Source organism: Acomys russatus, chromosome 3 (genome assembly GCF_903995435.1).
Source record: "Acomys russatus chromosome 3, mAcoRus1.1, whole genome shotgun sequence".
Taxonomy (NCBI): Eukaryota; Metazoa; Chordata; class Mammalia; order Rodentia; family Muridae; genus Acomys; species Acomys russatus.
Genome location: NC_067139.1, coordinates 17,778,504 through 17,799,681, shown reverse-complemented (window position 1 = coordinate 17,799,681; position 21,178 = coordinate 17,778,504). Strand labels below are relative to the sequence as shown.

Genomic DNA, 21,178 nt, shown 5'->3' with positions numbered 1-21,178 from the left:
GTAATACTTAATGATAAAAAAAAGTTAGCCTACTATTCAATTAAAACATAACAACCCCCAAGTCAAAAGAAAAAAAAGAAGGAAATAAAAATGTAGCACTAAAACAGTTGTGAATGCGATCATCTTTCGTGTGTGTGTGTGTGTGTGTGTGTGTGTGTGTGTGTGTGTGTGTGTGTGTGTATGTGTGTGTGTTGGGGGGGGCAATCAAGTTAAATAAAACAACAAAGAAATCCATCTCCATGTTCAGAAAAGTATACTATGAAAGTTGGAAGAACTAAGAGATTTTTAGAGAAACATTAAAGAAAGGAAAAATGAGTGAATAATAACCAGGCACAACTAATACAGTGCAACCAGCTGGTTTTGGCATACACGACCTAGCTGTGTGAAACTGGAGACACTCATTGGTGGGCAATGGGTACAGGACCATCTTCCCTGCACATGCTTTAGGTCTCACTGTGTTGCTTGTTAGCTGTATGTACTCAGAGAACAAAATGCTACTCTTGGAAGTACCATGGGGGTGTGCAGTCGATGGGTTCCTCCTTCCAGATGGTCTTCAGCCGCTGGGCCCACGATGCCAGCATCACTTTCCTTTCTTCTTCTGATGAATCATCAAGACCAAAACTGATTTGCGGGGCAAGGACTTTAAATCCACAGAAGTGCAGTGTACCATGCTGAAGCCAGGAAGGAAAGAACTGATCATAACCACACTCTTTATGTACATTCAGTTAAATTAGTAAGGGGGAAATGACCTGAAGAAGTCTTCAAAAAATTATGAAACAAATGCTACAACGTAACTGATAGCCATCCACTTCTGGGTAGCTTCAGGGTAGAGGGCTCCAACAGCAGGGGAAGTTGGCAGCTGGAACTTACAGGCAGAGCTCTACTAATGAGTCCATCACTAAACATTACAATTTTGATGGATTTGGCAAATTATGCTAAAATATAATAACTGAATAATGTTATGGACAGAAAGGTTATTTTAGCTATGATATGCTGTTGAAGAAAGTTGTTGACTGTACTGTTAAAACAAGTTTTAAGCAGTATTTGTTGTATACTATTATGTAAAATAGTAATAAACTAGTAATAGAAATTTTTTATGAAAGGACTTATGTAGGCTATTAGGAAATAAAATACAAGTAATTCTTTCTGGAGATGTAGATTAGGTGGACTTTTAAATTTTTTATACTGTTTACCTTTCCTGCTATAGATTGTTAAAAACTGGTGTAAAGTACATATTTTTAAAACAAGATTTGAGATTAGTCAGTGACTTGTATGAGGACAGCATTCAGAGAAGGAAGCTCACAGTGGAGCACTGCTAATCCACTAACTGGAATCATCTTTCAAAAAGAGCCTCATTTCTCCCTAGAAAATCACACTTGGTCTTCTGCACTATGCTCTTTAAAACTCACAGCCTCATCCGAGCCTTCCCTATCAGGTGGAGTTAGAGGACAAAAAGCCCACGTGTGTGTGTTTTTATGTTACTTTCTCTCAGATGACATGATTTATTGGAAGTCAGCTTAAAACTCTATTATTAGGGGCTGGGGAAATGGCTCAGCAGTTAAGAGCACTCACTGGGTCTGGCAGCATGGATCTGTAACCCCCAGTGTAATGGTGGTGGGGCAAAGACAGGCAGATCCTGGGACTCACTGGCCATCCAGTCTAGCCAAATCAGCAAGCACCAGGACCAGTGAGAGAGGTAACCACAAAAAACAAGGTGGAAAGTGACCAAGTAAGATACTTGAAATTGATCTCTAGAATTCACACATACATGTATGGGCAAGTGCATCTACACACATAAAAATATGCATGCACAGGCAAGTGCATCCAACAGACACATATACACATCCATAACACACATGTGAGCAAACAACAAAGGCAAGGAATGAACTTAAATATATTCTATCAATATAAAGAAAGCTCTTACTGTTTTGAAAGACACAATAGGATAATTTCACACATGAGAGAGAGATGGCAAATCAGTTAAAAATGCCAACATCTCAATAGAACTGAGTAAGAAATGTGAACCTAGAAAGAAAGGGAACGATTCCTAAGTTTTATTTATTATTTTGAGACAAGGACTCCTTTATCTCAGGCAGGCCTCAAACCTGTGTAGCTGAGGATGACTGCATTCCTGATCCTCCTGCCTCCACCTCCCACATGGTGATTAAGGGCATGCACTACCACATCTAGCTTATGGGGAACTGGAGCTGAAACTCGAGGCTTTGTGTGCACTCAGCACTTGCTGCACCACAGACTCATGCCTGCAGCATCTTCCAGCAAGTCTCCAGGCCTTGCTGTTGCTCATCACTCATACCCAGGACCATCACAATCCCCACAAAGCAGGTTTGGTTTAATTTGGATCAGACATTATCAAAAGTTGTATGTCTTCCCTCTCAGCCTTTAAACTGCTACCAATTTAAAAAAAAAATAAAATAAGGACAAAATGTTAATTATTTTCTCATCTAGTTGGGAGTCAAAATGGTATGGAGTATCAAGCTTACAAGGTGTATGTGTGTGTAAGGTGCAAGGATGGGGAGCGGGCATTGCCCAGTGGGCCAACAAAACTGACAGGGTTCACAAGGCCTGTTTACCTGGATTGGCCACAGGAAGTACCGGAAATCTCCACTGACCCCAGATTTTGTGTACATCTCAGCCGTGCCTCCAGTGGTTAAGGAAAGGAGGGCTAATTTACCCTGCGGGCAGAGGAGAAAGTAAATACATCATGTGACTGCAAGAAGAGGGAATTGCGGTCCTGTGAGGTAGTACTGAGGTATATGATGCCCAGAAGGGAATCTGAGGTCAGGTTCCTTCCAGGGTAGACACATGTAATCCTCCTGTGCCCCACAGGCCCATCTAAAGATGACAGCTAGTGCTCTCACAGGGAGGGGGACAGAGCAGACAGCAGAGGGACAAGTGAATATCAAACTTCCAATGTGCAAGACTTCTGGAGGAAACCAGGTTTCAGCGACACCATGAGAACTGAGATACTGACTGCAGGGCTAGTGGAGAGCTAAGTGAGGCTCACACAGGATGACCGTGTAATGAAGGTCAACATCTTGGTTACCTGGCTAATTTTTTTCATATCCATTTAATTTTTCAAACGTTTAGAATTTAAAGCCATTTGCTTAGTAGGAAGTTCTCTCAGTAAGATACATACACTATGCATGGTACCTCCCAGGTTTCACACTCCTCCCCTACAATATAGGAGCTGTGTGGTTACCTCCCCATCCAGGGCGGGCAGATGGAACCCAGAGGTGTGACCTAGTATAAGACCAGCTAGACTGTCACAGAAATGGTACACTAGGACAGATAATGGTACTGTCCATGTCCTTACCTATTTCACTCTTGCCCAGTACCCACCCTGTACTTCCTCTGCTTTGTTGTAGATTAGTGTGAATGCCAATCCCCCACTGTCAAAAAGCTCTATGAATTCTACAAAGGATGCACTTATCCATGAAGTGTGTTATGCATTATTAACTGCTTAATGAATATTTACTTACCTAATACAAAAAGACAAAAAAAAAAAAAAAAAAAACTCAACTAGAAATATAACTTGTTAGATGCCCTCACCTTTCTCCCATTGGACAGATCTGTGGTGATCCTTACCTCCAGAGCACATACCTTAAGAAAACCGGAGTCATAAAAGCCTGGGATGTCGAAGGCAAAACCTTGGCACAGCACCCTGTCCATCCAGCCTTTTAGGATTGCTGGAACACTGAACCAGTAGAGCGGGAACTGGAGGTGGAACAAGCAGAGACAAAATATGCCCTATCTCAGGATTCATACTTTGGTTCCACTGACCTCTCCTCCCAGGCCACCCAGTAGGCATAGGATCAGCTCAGTGGGAACACACCAGCACAGTGGGGAGAGGGGTAGAGCTGACTATGGTCCAGTTGCTGTTCCAGAGAGTCTCTCCTGATGACAGCTCCTTATACTATCCTGAGAGCAGGCAGTGAGGAAGTGTGCTGGATAGTTTTATGTCAATGTGACACAAGCTGGAGACATCTGAGAGGAGGGATCCTAATTACGAAAATGCCTCCACAAGATCAGGCTGTAGGCACAATTAGTGATTGAGGGGGGAGGGCCCAGCTCATAGTGGGTGGTGCCATCCCTGGGCTGGTGGTCCTGGGTTCTATAAGAAAGCAGGCTGAGCAAGCCGTGAGGAGCAAGTCAGTAAGCAGCACCCCTCTATGGCCTCTGCCTCAGCTCCTGCCTCCAGGTTCTCACTGTTTGAGCTTCTGTCCCGACCTCTTCAGTGATGATCTACGGATGTGGAAGTGTAAGCCAAATAAACCCTTTTTCGCCCAACTTGCTTTTGGTCATCATGTTCCATCACAGCAGTAGTAACCAAAATTAAGATAGGAAATAAAAACAGAGACTTCAGGTCAGTGAAGTCCTTGTGTGATGGAAACCTGGGAGAGCAGAGCACTCTGGAAGTGCCTCCATGGCCGTTTTTGCCCAAAAAACTCAAGCGAGCAGAGCCTTGGTATACTGTGCCCCCTCTTTCTTTTGAGTTTGATTTGGATTTCAGTCAATGTAATGACACTTTAGAAGCACACATGTATATATGACTGCCCAGGTTATTACAGACACATGTTAAATGCACCCTGTCCAGTTCTGGCCTGATTGATCTAGTCCTCCAGAAGTCAGTCTGTTGGGCTAGTTTTTTATGTAGTAGCTTTAGATTCTTGTGATACATACACCAATCTGTTCATATCTCCCCTCCTCCCCCCTGTGTGTGTGTGTGTGTGTGTGTGTGTGTGTGTGTGTGTGTGTGTATCTGTATACTTTGATATGTACATAGTAACCAGTCAGAAGATGGAAACAAGACTGTTCTTTTAGTGGTTAGGGCATTTAATGCAGGAGTTGGCCCAAACAGCCTTGATAAACAATTGTGCAGAGAAATCTGGTTCCCAGCTAGCTGGCATGTCTGGGAGGATGAAAGCAAGACTGGCATGGATTCAGATGCTTCTGGGAACAATGGATCATGGGTACATTCTTTATTCATACTGACTTAGGGAGTCAGGGTTTTTAGTATCATTGGCTATAAGGATCTCTTTAGCAAAGGAGGTAAGTGTTCTAACTAGGGTTATTACTAGGAAAGGTATTTTAAGTAATTGTGTACACGTGCTAAAAACACTAGTTCCAAACACAATATTCAAGTGTTTGTTCATAGGAAGAATCTACTCATCTGAGGAAAAAACAAACCTGAAATATCACTAGATCAGCTTCTTGCACCTTCCTCTGCTCCTCAAGGATGTCACTGGTCAGAGCTTCTTTCTTGTAGGCTTCATAGGTTTCTATCCCATATCTGAAGATTTCAGGATTAGAGAGGGCACCTGGAAAGGAAGAGGCCAATTTCTCATTCATAGGTGAGCGTCCCCAGCTTGTCCTAGCCTTCTGAAAACTGCTATGTGGTCTGAGCTTAGGGGTTTTCTGTGACTTGACCAGAAGCTCAGCCTTGAGGCCAGGCTAAGGATAGAGAAGGCCAGGAGACCCACATGATAAAGTGCTTCCTATCTGGCAGGAGCTGTGCTCCGCACAGGCCACTCATATCTTCCTAACAACCCATGACATTGCTTCAGTTTCTGATTTAGTAGAGAAGAATCCAAGACTTGTGAGAAGCTAGGCATTTAGTGCCATATGAATCCAAGGTAGCAAAAGCAGTGGCCTGTGACACCCAATGCATGGCATCAAGACTAGTGTGTACAAACGCAAAGCCTCTGAGAAGAACCTCAATGGGAAGTGAGTCAGTCCTTCAATATTTTTGTAACTAAAAACATTGAGCATTTCTGTGCACTCTACCCTAGAGTGTAACTGCATTAAGGGAAGAAGCAGAGATGTGCTGGAGATGTTATCAGATGGTTTTGGCCACCATATTACATTCAGCCCAAGTCTTTAATTTAGGTCCTTTGCACTTAAGAGTATTCCTTCAGTATCCAAAGGAACTGGTTCTGACACTTCCTGCACATAATAAAATTGGTGGGCGAATATAAAATGGTGTAGTATTTGCTTGCTTTTTAAATCTTATTACCTATATTTTTGACATGAAAGGTGTATTAGTTTATTAGCTTAAAATGCTAATTTCTTATCCTAGTTCCTATTTTCTTAGTCCCTCTGCTGCTGTTTATTAAGAGAAAACAGTACTGAATTTTGAATTTTCCCATCAAGCCTTCAACTGTTTTGGTATATCCCCAGCCTGAACTGATGTATTTGGGGGAAAGGGGGGAGGGGCAGAGAGCCGGATCAGTGGCGGAGAGCACTTGGTGCTTTTGCAGAGGATCAGGGTTTGGTTTCAGCACCCACATAAGACAGGTCAGAACCTCCTGTAACTCAAATTCTAGGACTTTTGATACCCTATTCCAGCCTCCTCGGGCACCTGCATGATTGTGCTGTACATATAGGCAAGCGAGCAAACATGCACACACATAAACATAAAAAGAAAGAAAGATTGGGATGAGTGTTGCAGCTGGAGGTGTGGTCTACGAACTCCAAGTGCACAGACAGTGGCCACCTTCTTTCCTGTATCAAGGGAGGAGATGGAAATTAGGGGCATTGTTATAACTGAAAAAAGGGAGGTGAAACTATTATTTGTAGATAGTTTTTTTTACATGTCTGGAGAGTCCCAGAGAATCAATGAAAGCATTACTAACAATAAGAAAGTCAGCGTAGGCTGGGTACACACCAATCAAAGTCCATATGATAGAACATCTCAATAAACCTGAGGAAGAAACGGAGAGGGGACAGGAAGGAGGGAATGCAGAGCAAATGAAAGGTCGCATCATTCTCTTGGCAAGCAGAGCAAGAAACAGCATGAAAGAAGGTGAATTCTTCCTAAGTTCATATATATACTTAATGGTACCTCAGCAAAAATATCACCGGATTTCTTTTTCATCTGGAATGCTGACTTAAAAGACTTTACGGAAAACTAAAGTAAAAATAATTACAAACACTAGGAAGTAACAGTGACCTAGTTTGATCAGGCATTAAATTTTATATATAGATAGTTAAGGAATAGGTATAGCTATAGACATGGTGTGTGTGTGTAATTCTCTGTGCTGTTTCTTAGGAAACACTTCCCAGAAGATTTGACCTCGGTGATGTTTGTTTCTTCTTATTTACTGCTTATTTCTCAGCTCTAGCTAGCCAGCATCAATTATACCAGTATGGTGGTTTGAAAAAGATTGGCCCCTATAGGCTCATGTATTTGAATACTTAGTCATCAGTTGGTAGACTGGGAAAGATTAAGCAGTGTGGTTTTATGGAGGAGGTGTGTCAAAGGTCACTCTGAAATCTTAAAGGCCACACCAGATCCAGTGTCTTATTCTCTGCCTGCAGAGCAGCATGTCTCCAGTACCATGCCTACTTGTATGCCACCATGCTTTCTGCTGTGGTGGTAATGGACTAATAACACTTTGAAACTGTGAGCAAGGCCCCAATTAAATGCTTTTAAAAATACAAGTTGCCGGGGGTGGGGGGGGTGGGGGGAGGGATGAATGGGAGGATACAAGGGATGGGATAAACATTGAGATGTAACAAGAATAAATTAATAAAAAAAAAAAAAAAAGGAAAAAATACAAGTTGCCTTGGTCATGGTGTCTCTTTATAGCAACAGTGACTGAGACATGCTCAGTAAAGGTTTCACTTCAGTGGTGCTGGTCTCTTGTTAATCATGGCTGACTCTTCAGCCCCAGTTGAGCAGAGCCACAGAATCTTAATTCAAAATAGTGAATATGCAATGGCCTCACCAGTCTTTCAGTAGCTCTCAAACTTCCTTCTAGAACTTCACAAACCAGTCCTCCATCATTTGCATTTCTCTCAACATTCTTTTCTTCCAAGCTCTCACAGAATACCTCATCAAACTCTTCTCACCCAAAGTTTCAAAGTCCTTCCACAATCCTTCCAAAACCAGCATGGTTAGGCCTGTCACAGCAATACTCTATTCCTGCTACCAAACTCTGTCGTAGGGTAACCATTGCAGTGACGAACTCCATGACTAAAGCAACGTGGGAGGAAAGAGTTAAAAGGCTTACACTTCCACATCACCATTCAGGAAGTCAGGACAGGAACTCAGACAGGGTAGAAACCTGGAGGCAGGAGCTGATACAGAGGCCATGGAGGGGTGCTGCTTACTACCTTGGTCCGCTCAGCTTTCTTATAGAACCCCAGAGCCCAGGGGTGGCACCACCCACAATGAGCTGGCCCTTCTCCATCAATCACTAATTAGAAAAATGACCTAGAGGTTTGCCTACAACCTGAGTATATGGAGGCATTTTCTCAATCTAGGTTCTCTCCTCTCTAATGACTCTAGTTATGTCAAGTTCACATAAAACTAGTCAGCACACAGAAAAAATTCCTTAAGGGCGTCTCAGGAGATCCCATGCATAAACAGGCTTACAGCTATGAGAGAGAAAGCTTACTTGAACATTTTCCCTTCATAAAAGTATGCCTGTGGTCAACCTGATTATATTGGCAATCCTAGGAAGCTATTTCCCCAGAATTAGCACTGTGCTTAAGCTCCCAGATACTTAGAAGCCATTGTAGCAATGATCCAAATGGATCCACCGTCCTAGAACTGCAAGCCCAAATAAGTCTATCCCCAAGTTGGTTACATAGCACAGATAGCTCTGAGAAGAAATATAGAAAATGGGCTGGAGAGGTGGCTTAGTGGTTAACAGCACATAGTGCTTTTGTAGAGGACCCAGATTCAAGTCCTAGCATCCATGTCTACAGGCTCATAGCTGTCTGTAACTCTAGCTCCAGGATATCTAATGCTCCCTCAGGCCTCTGCAGACAACTGAGTGCATGTGTACATACACTCACATAGACATACACATAGTTAAAAAATAGAATAACCTTTCTTTTAAAAGAAACCCCAATACCTTGGGAGCAGAAGAACTGGGTTGCTGGGGGACAGGAATGACAGACACTAGCACTGTGGACTCTTTTGACCTGAAACTTGATGTCATGAGGCAACAGTTAGATATTACTGACATTTAAGAAAAAAATTAGAAAATACAGAAAGTTTTGAGACAGATGATTTACATCTGGACTCACCCGTGATGTCGTTTCTTGTGGCCCTTGGCTCAAAGTTCATGGTGTATAAGTCAGACACAGTGACTGTGCATCCCTGCTTGCTCAGTTCTTCAACAGCCACCTTCTTCAGGGACCCATTGAAGGACATGGGTTCTTGCTGTGCATAGACAATGAGCACTTTCTTACCTGTATCGGGGGAGAGACGTTTCCTTTTTGACACAACCCAGAGAAGAACAGAGTGAAACTGATGTATAGGCGCATGGCTGCATTGAACCAAAGAAATCAGCAGCCTTTTTAATGGATGCTAAAGTAATGTTTTAGTGCTATTACACTAGGGCAGTGTAATGAGGCTTACTAATAAAGTTAAGTAGTTTCTATTTTTAAAATGCTTGGGACCAGATATGACTTAGAATTTGGCTTTCTTCAGACTTTAAAATGTTTGTATATACTTTATAAGTCAAACACTCAAAATCTGAAAATTCAAAATTGTAAATGCTCAAGAACCCAATCTTTTTTATTTTGGAGATTTAGTAATCAGTGTGCTCAGAACTGTTACCTTGTATTTCGATAGTCAACCTTTACTCATAAATACAATGAACCAAGCAATGCTTCCTTAGAAAACACACAACTAAATTCTTTAAAAAGCCTGTTGCAAGTTGGATAGCGTCTATCAGGTTTTAGTCCTGCTCTGTAACACAGCACAACACAAAACAAAGCATAACAGGAACCAGTCTCTTCCGCCTATATTGGCAGTCAACAATAATGGCACCTTTCCGACTGGTGTATTCTGATTCCATCTCCCGCAGGTCCATGGCCACCTGTAAATGAAACACAGTAGGACGGACCTGACTTTGGCCTCTTGAGGGAGACAGGGCCATGTGGAACCTATCTTCTAGTAGTTATACATTGAGACAAGAAGATTGTAAGAGGGCATGTCTCTATCATGAGCAAGCACGAGGACCTGAATTTGGATCCCAGCACCCACCAAAAGGCCAAGGGTGTTAGTATATGCCAGTAACCCTAGTACTTGGTGGTGGTTGGGGAGGGGGAGACAGGAGAATACTGGGAGCTCACTGGCCAGCCAGTACAGCTGAAACAGTGTATTCCAGATTCCATTACAGACCCTGTATTTAAAAAATAAGGTTGAGAGGGGTGGAGGGATGGCTCAGTTGCTGCTTTTCCAGAAGACCTGGGATCAATTCTCAGGACTCACATGGCAGCTCACAACCATCTGTAACTACAGTTGCAGGAGATCCCATGCCCTCTTGTGACCTCAGTAGGTGCCAGACATACAGACATACATGTAAATACTCATACACATAATAAAAATAATTTTAAAAAGTCAGGTGGAGAATAAATGAGGAGGACAATCTCATTGTCAATCTCTGGGCTTCTCCTGTGGCCACACAGGCCAAGTGCACCTGTATACACATGCATACACACACACACACACACACACACACAAACACACACACATACACACACATTTCCATATGCGAGCACACCTATGTGCACAGGTGTATAGAGGCCAGAGGTCTGTATCAGGTGTCCTTGTCAGTGACTTTATTTTGTGAGATAGTCTCTCACTGAACTGATTTAGCTAAATTGGCTGGCCAGAGAGCTCCAGGAATGCCTGTGTCTGCACACTGGGGTTACAGATGAGAGCTCCTGTGCCTGGTTTTGTGAGGGTGCTAGGGATCTGAGCTCAGGTGTCATGCGTGCTTGACAAGAATTTATCGATAATCTCTCTGGTACATTGTTAAACTCTTGGTTTGAACTTTCTAATCTAGGAGACTGAATTGGAAACACATGTTACCACGAAGCAAACAGTTTCAGGGCATTCATCCGAGTGTAAAGGTTGAATTCCACGTGCTGGGTTAGATATTAAGTTTTATTTCATTTCCTAATGCTCCAGTGCTGCAAAGGAACCGTACTTTGAGGGCTTGCCAAGAAAATGAACATAATGAAGCACCGCACCAGTGTTTCTCAACGAGGGGCAGTGTTACCAGTCATGGGCACAGCCTTCAAAGGGGGAGAGGTTTTTAATTGCCATAACTGGTGGCAGAAGGAGTGCATCTGGCATCTAATGGGCACAGCCCAGAAAGTGTGCTAAATACTCTATAAGATTGCACCCCACAACTGATGGGGCCCCAAACATCAGTAATACCAGAGGTGAAAAACCCAAAACCAGGTACAAGAGACATAATATACTCAGTAGAGTGCTTGTCTGGCATATGCATATACATAAATACTGTAAAAGTAAAGGAAAGGCCTCAGTCTACACTACAACATGAATAGGAGGTAAGTCTACATGTTCTAAAGTGAAAGAAATTCAGTGTTATATATTACAGAGTAAAGAATGCACTGTAAAATTATGTATGTATCTCTTATTGTGCACATATATATGTGTGTATATATATACATCTGTGTGTGTATATATATGTATATATATGAAATAAGCAGACACAAAAGCAAAGCAAAGAAGCACTCGAGTTGTGGCTCAGTAATAGAACAGTGCTTCTGGTGCCTGTGACACTGGGTTTGGTCCCCAGTACTGCAGAAGGAGGGAAGAGGGATCCCAATCTTGGTCTAAAACAGAAGTCATTTCCTAAGTGCCCTCTTTTGAGAACTTTTTGTCCTAGGATAATTTCCAGACAAAGACAGGGTAGGCATGTGCCCCACTTTTTCTGGAGGAGGTTGAAATGGATAAAGTAAGTAGAAAATACAAAAGAAAATAATTACACACCATGACCCACATCATAAACCAAGTGGGTTCATATGTTGAACTTCTGTGTTGCTTGGATTTTTAAATAATAAATTTCTAATTCCTCATAATAAGTCAGTACCTGCCATGTTGGTGGAGATGGATTCTCTGATTTGGTATAGTAGCCCCAAGTTTCAGGAACTGTCACTCTTCTTGGTGATTCTAACACTCTGGAAGAGAAAATAAACTCAAGGAGGAATGGAACATAGAGCTGATGTCAGCATACCAAGTGTAGGCCTCACAGGGGCTGCTTCACAGACATCTGAACAGCAGCTTCTCAGAGGGCAGGCAAGCTCTGGAGAAGTGAGATTCCTGGTGTAAACCACACATAACAGGAAACTGGAGGTTTTTGTTTTGTTTTGTTTTGTTTTGTTTCCTGGGAGGACATGAAGTTTCCATGCAGGAGCTGTAGTAGAGCTCCTGAAAAATGAGCCACAGACAAGAAATTGAGTAGCGCCTGCTCAGCCAGCCTTCTTGCATGCCAGGATTTCCTTTTAGCTAGTAAGTGAGGCTGAGAAGATGAAGGGCACTGGGGAAGTCAAAGGATGCCACTGTACACCACTGGGCCTTTCCCTCAAGTGGAAGGCATGCCTCAATCTCCCTTCTAGTGTGGTGATTCTCAACCTTCCTAATGCTGTGACCCCAACCATAACATTATTTTTGTTGCTACTTCACAACTGTAATTTCGTTACTGTTATGCATCCTGATGTAAATATCTGCTGTACAGGTATCTGATACGTAGCCCCTATGAAAGGGTCTTTTGACCCTCCAGAAGGGTCATGATGTACAGGTTGAGAAATACTGCTCTACACTCACAGGGTGGCCCAGAAGAGTAAGAAAGATGGCACATGTACACGGTGGCTATAATATAGTATGATTGTAGGGGACTTTGGGTGGAGCTCAGTGGTGCAATATGTGCTTAGCATGTGCAAGGCCTCAGATTTAATCTCCAGCACCCTCCCCTTCAGTAAAAGACTTCAGATAAAATGTTCTCCCTAATGGGCTTCAAAGACAAGGAGGCTTGTGTCATCACTCTCTTTGCTAGCCATCTCCAAAACAGCTTTCTGGAGGCAAGATGTGTTGGTTTGAATGAGAAATGTACCCGCATAGTCTCTAGTATTTGAACATTTGGTTCCTATCTGCGGATACTGTTTGGAAAGCTTATGGGGAGGTACAGCCTTGCTGGAGGAAGTGTATCAGGGGGGGACAAGATTTGAGATTATATAACCTTGCCCCACTTCCGATTCCCTCTTTCTGCTTCCTGCTTGTGATTGAAAATGTGAACTCTCGGGTCCCTGCTCCTGTCACCATGCCTGCTGCTGGATGCCATGCTTCCTGGCCATGACAGACTCCTGTCCCTCTGACTCCATAAGCCAAAATAGACACTCTCTTCTATAAGTCATTTCTGGTCATGGTGTCTTATCACAGCAATGGAAAAGTAACAAATATACAGCATTTCCTGCTATTGGCAGGAAACAAAACAACAAAGCAAAACCTCAGATAAAAGTCAACTGTGAAAAACCAAACAGTCCAACTTAGAAATTAATAAACACTTGACCAGATGTTTCTCCAAAGTTCTACAAACGAGCTCAACAAGCGTGTGAAAAGGCATATTGGCCATTAGAGAAATGTTATGGCTAAAACCAAAAAAGCAAGACTTGGTGGCACATGAAGAGACTTTCAGTGTTGGTGTCCAATGGTGCAGCTGCTATGGAAAACAACTGAGAAGCTCCTCAAAAATCACACCAGAAACCACTATGTTCTTTTGCAGTTTCTCTTCTGATTATCTGCTCAAGAGTCAAAAGTAGGATCTGAACAGGGGTTGGGTGTAGTCCGATATGCCAGTAATCCTGGGTCAGGAGTTCAAGGGCATCCTCGACTACTTACAGCTTAGGATATTCTGAGGCTCTTGGGCTACTTGAGGCATATGATTTTGAGACAGACCCATTCATTTACCCATGTAATGGATAAATGTTGAGACTAGGGGAAAGCTAGGTGGTGTTGGCACGTTCCTTTAATCCCAGCACTCTTGTGTGTGTGTGTGGGCGGGAGACAGGGGGGACAGAGGCAGTGGATTTCTGTGGGTTGGAGGCCAGCCTTATCTATAAAGTGAGTCCAGGACAGTCAGGGTTCTTATTAGGAAGAGAAACCATAGGGAAGGATTAGAAAGGGAGGTCAAAGTTCCCCCACCTTGGTTAATTCAGAGCAGATCAAAAGCATCACTTTCTGGCAGAACACTAATCAGATGACTTTCTCATATCTCCGGCACTAAACATTATGTAGACACCACAAGTCCACATTTCCTCTGCCTGTTCCATTACAGAAGGGGACAGTGAGTAAATGGTTTTACTGAGCCAGCCATGAAAAAACCTGAAGCAAGAGATAGGTTGGGGAGAGCAAGTAGGCAGGCAGTCAAGTAAGGACCCAGTGGGAACTGATCTGGAGAGTTCAAGAAACAAGAAAGGTTATCTAGCTGGGCTCTGGTGTGAAGTGAGTGGCTGGTGGTGCAGCCAAGGAGCTTGGTGGGGGAATGACTGAGTACATAGGGCAGGGTGAAGATTTTATTCTAAGAATAACAGAAGATCTTGGGCAGAGAATCCCAAGGCTGCATCCACATTTTCAAAGGTCCCCAGGGCTTCCCCAAGTGAGGGCCAGAGCCACCTTAGTTGGGACTTTCACTACAGTGCCTCTAGGCACACTATACACTCTTGAGCCCCCGCCCCCCCCCCCGCCTCCCTCCCCTCTTGCCTTACCCTAGCTGTCCTGCTCAACCGAGTTACATCTTTACAGTAAAAGGAAGAGGGTCGTTGGTGCATCAGAGTTGAATTTCCTCTTACTCAACTTCACAGAGTAAGGAATGGGAACACAGAGAAAGTCTCTTGATACAGGCTGTTCACCCTCAGATGCAAACATGCATTAATAACTCTCCTTAGATGAAACGGCAAGTTACCCAGGTTTTTTTTTCTTTTTTCTTTGCTGTTGTTGTTGCTTTGTTTTTGGTGGGTGGGGGTTGTGGCTGCTAACCCACAAGCCACACGAAACAAGCTCTGATATTTACAGGTAAGCATAATTTTACTTTAACATCCAGCAGCTCTTTTAATATTTTCAGTGTGTCATTTTCCATGCCTCTTTATACACCGGCAGGGTCTAAGGTGGTCATCCTAACAGCTAACATGTCATCCTGTAGAGACATCATTGCCTGCCTGCTCTCTGTGCTGGTTTAGGTTGTCTTTCCCCCAAACACCCACATGCTTTGCTCTACTAGAGGCGTCTAAAGTCCATACAAGTTCAGTCTTCTGTATCTTTCTGGCTGAGGTTTCCAGAGATTAGAGGTTACTACAACTGATAATTTCACATTAAGATTATAGAAGCTGGTATTTCACTTGAGCCAGAGTCCTTGGAGGCAGCATGAACCGCTGTTGCTTAAGGCGCCAGGGTAAAGGAAGGCACCCTGTACAAACTCTGCTCTGGGCTCCACTTTGACTTTTATCCTAAGGTAAAAAACATAAATTAAGAGACCCCTTAGCTGCTCTTTATTCAGAAGTTGGTTGCCGAGATGCAGCAGCCGGTCCTGGGCCTAAGGTGGCAACTCCTGCTGTTCAAGGGGCGGCGGACACGGTCTAATAGCTAGCTAAAAACCAGAAGGGACCTCTTCCATCCTTCATTTCCCCCAATCCCCAAGACCGCTTGCTTGCCGGAAGGACGTGCACTCCCCGGGGAAGCAGTGAACAGATTCTCACCTCTGCCTCAGGGAGGGAGTAACACACTCTGCAGCACCACCAGATTCCGGGGGATAGAAGCCTAAAGCGTGTCTGCAGGAACCGCGGCTGCGCACTGGGGCCCCGCCCCTCACCCTACTCTCACTCTGACCTCTGGCTGCCTGTGGGCGACAACCCGCCTACTCCATCTCTGGTCTGTCACTGGTTGTTGGACTTCAGTTCCCCCACCCCCTCAAGTCTCCTTGTCGGTTCGGCTAGCGCTGGGCTCCAGAGATTGTGGGCAAAACCAGTTTAGCTCCTTGCTGAAGGAGACTGGCAGGAAGCCTACGCCAGGAGAAGGGTAGAGGCACCCTCCTGCCTTGTACCTTACCCCACACAGGCACTTTATCTATCTGGGGAAAGCAGAACAAAATGCCCACAGTGTACCACAAAGCAATAAAAAAGGAATGAGTTGTGAAGACGCCCTGCTCCAGTCCTCGGGGAATTTCCCAGAATAAGAGTAGCCAATGCAAAAAGATTATGTACTTGATGATTCTGTTTTCCAAAAGAAAACATTACAGGAAGAGGGAATCAGAACAGTGGTTGCCAAGATTTAGGAGGGGAAGTGGCTGTAACTGTGAAAACAGTGTTTGTCTGCCCTATTTGTCACTCCATGATAAGACACCTTTGCCAGATGTCATCCCTGGGGAAAACCGTGAAAAGGATATATAGGTAAAAATAAAAGTTAATTAAAACTAAATGTTGCAAGGCCAGGGACCTCCCTTAGAAGGTGGAAAGTCTTGGAACCAGTGCTGCAGTTGGAGAAGCTGGGGAAAGGAGCAGGTGAGCACTTTAGGGTGTGTGTGTGTGTGTGTGTGTGTGTGTGTGTGTGTGTGTGTGTGTGTGTGTGTTGGCTTTCTGGCTTCCTACTTACAGTGACATCTTACTAATTCAAGGAGTGGTGGTGTGGCTGATCTCTCTGCTGCCATTTTCCTTGTATCCAGAGGTAGAATATGGCATTTTTACTGCACTCCCCAGCAGGGCTGTCTGTGAACCCTGACCTGAAGATAGTCTTCATTTTGTAGTAGAGCTGCAGGTGTAGATGCCTCAGCACCTGTGTGTTCACGCATGACTAGAGTACAGCAGCATCTGTGACAAGAGATCAACAGACAAACACTGTCTACTGGGGACTAGACGCTGGGTGGTATTCTCTGGTGTTTATAATGGTGTAAGTTGAGCAGAGGTTGAACAGTAGGACAGTTCACAATGAACACAATCTTAAACAGAGCAACAGAGATTTCTGCTGATGTGATTGTTCCAATTACAGCAAACTAATAAGACTGCTAAAGACTATAGGCTGAGTTCCAGGTACAGTTCATGCTTTCAAGATGAGATAAAATAGCTCTGAAAACAAGCATTGCTTCCAGGGATTTCCAGTTTATCACTTGTGTCTCTTTAATGTTGAAGAAATGTACAGATAGAATTAGGCAAGGAGGCAGGAAAGCCTGTCAGAGCCTTCCTTAAGTCCTCACTTCTCATATTTTATTAAATATTAAAATGGAACACTGTAGTTACTTTAAAAGATGACCACTAGTTAAGGTGCCCTCTACAAAGGTGTTAGGCTTTATTTAATCTTTCTTTCCCTTCTGCTAAAAGTGTTTCTTTTTCTGTGAGAGCTAGACATTTCCTAATAACAATAATTGTGTGTATTATGTGTAAAATTAAGTGGCTTTAGTTACATTCACAATCTTTAGTTACTACTATTACCAATTTCCAAAACATTTGCACAACTCCAAACAAAAGCTCTTTTTCCATTCCACAGTTTGGAAGCAAATGTCCCCAGAGGTCCACGTGCCAAGGGCTTGTTATCCAGGCCATTTCATATCACTTCTGGAAGGTGGTGGAAGCTGTCAGAGGGGCTTATGGAAAGCAGTTGCCTCACTGGGGATATGCCACTGAAAAGATGTGGGGTCCCTGGCACTCTCTCCTCCCTCTTTGGGTCCATGCCTCTAGAAGGTGAATCAGGCTCCTCTCTTTGCACTCTCTGCCAAGATAATTAACTTTTGCACAGGCCAGAAAGCAACAGAGCTAGCTAGTCTTGAGCTCAAACCTCTGAAACCATGAGCCAAATGAACCTCTTTCTACCTTAATGTCTAGTTATCTCAGATGTTTGTCTTATACCATTAAATAATAACTCCCCATTTTCCTTCCTCTAGTCCTCTTAGTGTTTCATTTCTGTGATTGATACCCTGATGAAAAATCAACTTAGGGGAGAAAGGGCTTATTTTAGCTCCCAATCTGGGTTACAGTACATAATAGTAGGGAAGTCAAGCCAACAGAAATTAGACCAGCTAGTCTCAGTATATCAGAGTCAGGAAGAGAGAGAGAGAGAGAGAGAGAGAGAGAGAGAGAGAGAGAGAGAGAGAGGCATGCTTACATATACTGCATATCTAGTTCTATCTGTACTTCTAAAGTTCCAGGTCCAAAGCCAGGGAACAGTGCTGCCCATATTCAGGCTGGGTTTATCCACATTAATTAAGGCAATCAAGACAGTCTCACATAGGCATGCCCATAGACCAATCTGATCTAGACAGTTCCTTATTGGGACTGTCTGTCTACTCAAATGATTGTATCAGGTCGGTAATTAAAACCAAGTAACACATGTGGTAACTTCCAGTCTACTTTCTGGTTCCAGTGAGTTATATAGTCTCTTTCATGTACGGGTGGTATTGTCACTTGCCTTATTTACCGAAAATCTGGTTAACAAAATTCATTCATGATGTTGTGAATACCAGAACTTCATCTTTTCTATAGATGAATATATGTATGTGTGTATGCGTGTATGTGTGTGTGTGTATATACATATATATATATATATATGTGTGTGTGTGTGTGTGTGTGTGTGATTTTGTTTATCCATTCATATGTTGATAGGTTGTTAGACAAGATGCTTAATTATTTTGAATAATTTTGTGTTGACTACTGATGTATGCTTACCTTCTCAGTTCCTGTATTCAGTCCTCTTGTGTATATACCTGTGAATGGAATCATTGAGCCATATGGCAATTCTATTTAGCCTTTTAGGAAATAGCTGGTGGCAACACCATCTCACATTTCCACCCTTATTTAGTTAAGCAGTGTTTATAGTCTTAAAGATATTTTTTATTGTGTACATGTATGCATGTATAAGTTTATGTGCACCATGTATATGCTGGTACCTGCAGTCAATTAAAAGACACCTCCGAACAGATCTGTGGGAACATTTCCAGTAAGAATTAACTGAGGCGGAGAAGACTCCCTGAGACTGGGTGGCAGTTTCCACAGCATCCCAGAAATAAAGGGGTCAAAGGAAAAGACAGTGGTGCTTGATTGAGTGCATTTATCCCTTTATTGTTGCTGCTGCCATCACCTTCCATGACACCCAAAAGTTCTCCAGGGATCTCTGAGAGGCCTTCAATGTCCTATTGAGACTGTTGAGGAACTAGCCTCATGGACTGAATAACTACTAGGTTCTCAGTGTTTTCAATGTGTAGACAACAATTGTTGGATCAGTTAGGCCCTATTGTATAAGCCAATTAAATAAATCCCATTATAACTATTGGTTCTGTTCCTCTGGAAAACCCTTCCCAGTTAACTGGACCTCGTTGTTCCTGTTCCTAGGAGCCACAAAGAATACATCTCCTTCCTCTGCTTTGCACTATTGCTCATCTCTTTAATTGATCTGTTGAAAATGGATGGCTGGGCCTAACTTGTTAGGGCTGCTAGGCTCAAGCTTTGACCCTGAGAACTCCAGTAACAGGAGCTGAGCATTTGACTGACAAAGGTTGTCCCCCAACACCCTCTCCCTCCCAGACTTCCTGATCCAAGAGACCTGCAGATAGCCAGTATTTTGCTTTTTCGAAGAGAATGACCGATCTCTCTCACTTCAGTTTTGTTTATAAAGTTTCCCCTTAAAGTCAGATTAAGACATGCCTCAGGAGTCAGTGTGCTAAGTTCAAGACTTAGGTCTTGCAACCAATGAGCCCCTCCCCTTTACCCAGATACACTCTGTCCATCACATTCTCTTGGAAACTTGATATAGGGAACTCAGAGAAAAATAAGACTTGTGCCCCTTTCCTGAGGAAGGCATCCTTTCCTTCACCAGGTGGCACCAGTTGGTACATGTCCTATGTCTGAAATGTCCCAAACAATCCTAGGGTGATTTAGCCATGATTCTTCAGTCTTCATTTGGCAAGTCATTCCAATGGCATCACCTGGCTGTTGACTTGACCTGGCAGAAGATTTATATCATCCTAGCTGCCTGCTGCTTCCATGGCTGGCCTTCAGTGTGAGCCTGGCCAGCTCCACTGTCTAGCCTGACATGGAGCCCTGCTGGTCTTACCATGCTACTTGCATAAAAAAATTATCAGGACTCAAGCTATACTATAGAGCAACAGTAATTAAAACAGCGTGGTACTGGCACAGCAATAGGCTGGTTGATCAATGGAATAGAATGAAAGCCCCAGAAATGAATCCACACACATATGGTCACTTGATTTTTGATAAAGAAGCCAAATATATTCAATGGAAAAAGGATAGCATCTTCAACAAATGGTGCTGGTCTAACTGTATGTCTACATGTAGAAAAATGCAATTGGACCCATATTTGACATCATGCACAAAACTCAAATCCACATGGACTAAAGACCTCAACATAAAACCAGAGACACTAAATTGGTTAGAAGAAAAAGTGCGGAAGAGCCTGGAACACATTGGCACAGGACACAACTTCCTGAACAGAACAGCAACAGCCCAGGCCTTAACGTCAACATTCAAGAAGCTTCTGTAAGGCAGGAGACACTGTTAACAGAACAAAGTGACAGCCCACTGACTGGGAAAAGATCTTCACCAACCCTACATCTGACAAAGGTCTAGTATCCAAAATATATAAAGAACTCAAGAAACTAAACAGAGAGTTCTCAACAGAAGAATATTGAATGGCTGAGAAACACTCAAAGAAATGCTCAACATCTTTAGTTATCAGAGAAATGCAAATCAAAACGACTCTGAGATTCCATCTTACACCCATCAGAATGGCTAAAATAAAAAACTCAAGTGACACCACATGCTGGTGAGGAGGTGGAGGAAGGGGAACACTCCTTCATTGCTGGTGGGAATGCAAACTTGTACAACCACTTTGGAAATCTATCTGGCACTATCTCAGAAAACTGGGAATAGGGCTTCCTCAAGACCCAGCTATTCCACTCCTTGGAGTATACCCAGAACATGCTCCACCACATAACAAAGACATATGCTCAACCATGTTCATAGTGGCTTTATTAATAATAACCAGAACCTGGAAACAACCTAAATGTCCCTCAGTCAAAGAATGGATAAAGAAACTGTGGTATATTTACACTATGGAATACTACTCAGCTATTAAAAATGAGGACATCCTGAAATTTGTTGACAAATGGATGGAACTAGAAATGATCATACTGAGTGAGTTAACCCAGAAACAGAAAGACTCACATGGTATATACTTACTTATAATTGGGCACTAGCCCTAGAGGCATGTCCCATGAAAGTCTTCATTTACCAGGAGATTGGGATAGATGTGAGAACATCATAATGGGACTCTAGGTGAGAGAAGTATGGGAGGATGGGGAAATAGAAGGATCCAGAGGGTCCTAGAAACCTA

At 43.1% G+C, this 21,178-nt stretch overlaps 1 protein-coding gene across 3 annotated transcripts; it reads right to left on the bottom strand.

The window, feature by feature from the left end:
• Nucleotides 1-207: 207 nt before the first annotated feature.
• Nucleotides 208-15,621, bottom strand: Nqo2 (N-ribosyldihydronicotinamide:quinone reductase 2). 3 transcript variants are annotated; one of them, XM_051169866.1, is made up of 8 exons: nt 15,541-15,615; nt 11,883-11,970; nt 9,806-9,854; nt 9,058-9,222; nt 5,209-5,339; nt 3,607-3,735; nt 2,592-2,693; nt 208-671 (listed from the first exon to the last, which is right to left on the bottom strand). In XM_051169866.1, the coding sequence occupies exons 3-8, from the start codon at nt 9,846-9,848 to the stop codon at nt 495-497; spliced, it is 747 nt and encodes a 248-aa protein (XP_051025823.1). In that variant the 5' UTR covers nt 9,849-9,854; nt 11,883-11,970; nt 15,541-15,615; the 3' UTR covers nt 208-494. The 3 variants fall into 3 exon arrangements, with proteins under 3 accessions (XP_051025823.1, XP_051025830.1, XP_051025838.1); XM_051169873.1 differs by having other exon boundaries at nt 3,622-3,735; XM_051169881.1 differs by lacking the exon at nt 9,806-9,854 and having other exon boundaries at nt 15,541-15,621.
• Nucleotides 15,622-21,178: the final 5,557 nt, after the last annotated feature.

Coding starts and splice junctions, on each gene's coding strand:
- Nqo2 (XM_051169866.1), bottom strand. CDS start 9,848: ATGGACCTGCGGGAGATGGAATCAGAATACACCAGTCGGAAAG. Junction 3,736..5,208: donor CTGATCTAGTGATATTTCAG/GTTTGTTTTTTC, acceptor TTCCACCTCCAG/TTCCCGCTCTACTGGTTCAG. Junction 2,694..3,606: donor TTAAGGTATGTGCTCTGGAG/GTAAGGATCACC, acceptor CTCTGCCCGCAG/GGTAAATTAGCCCTCCTTTC.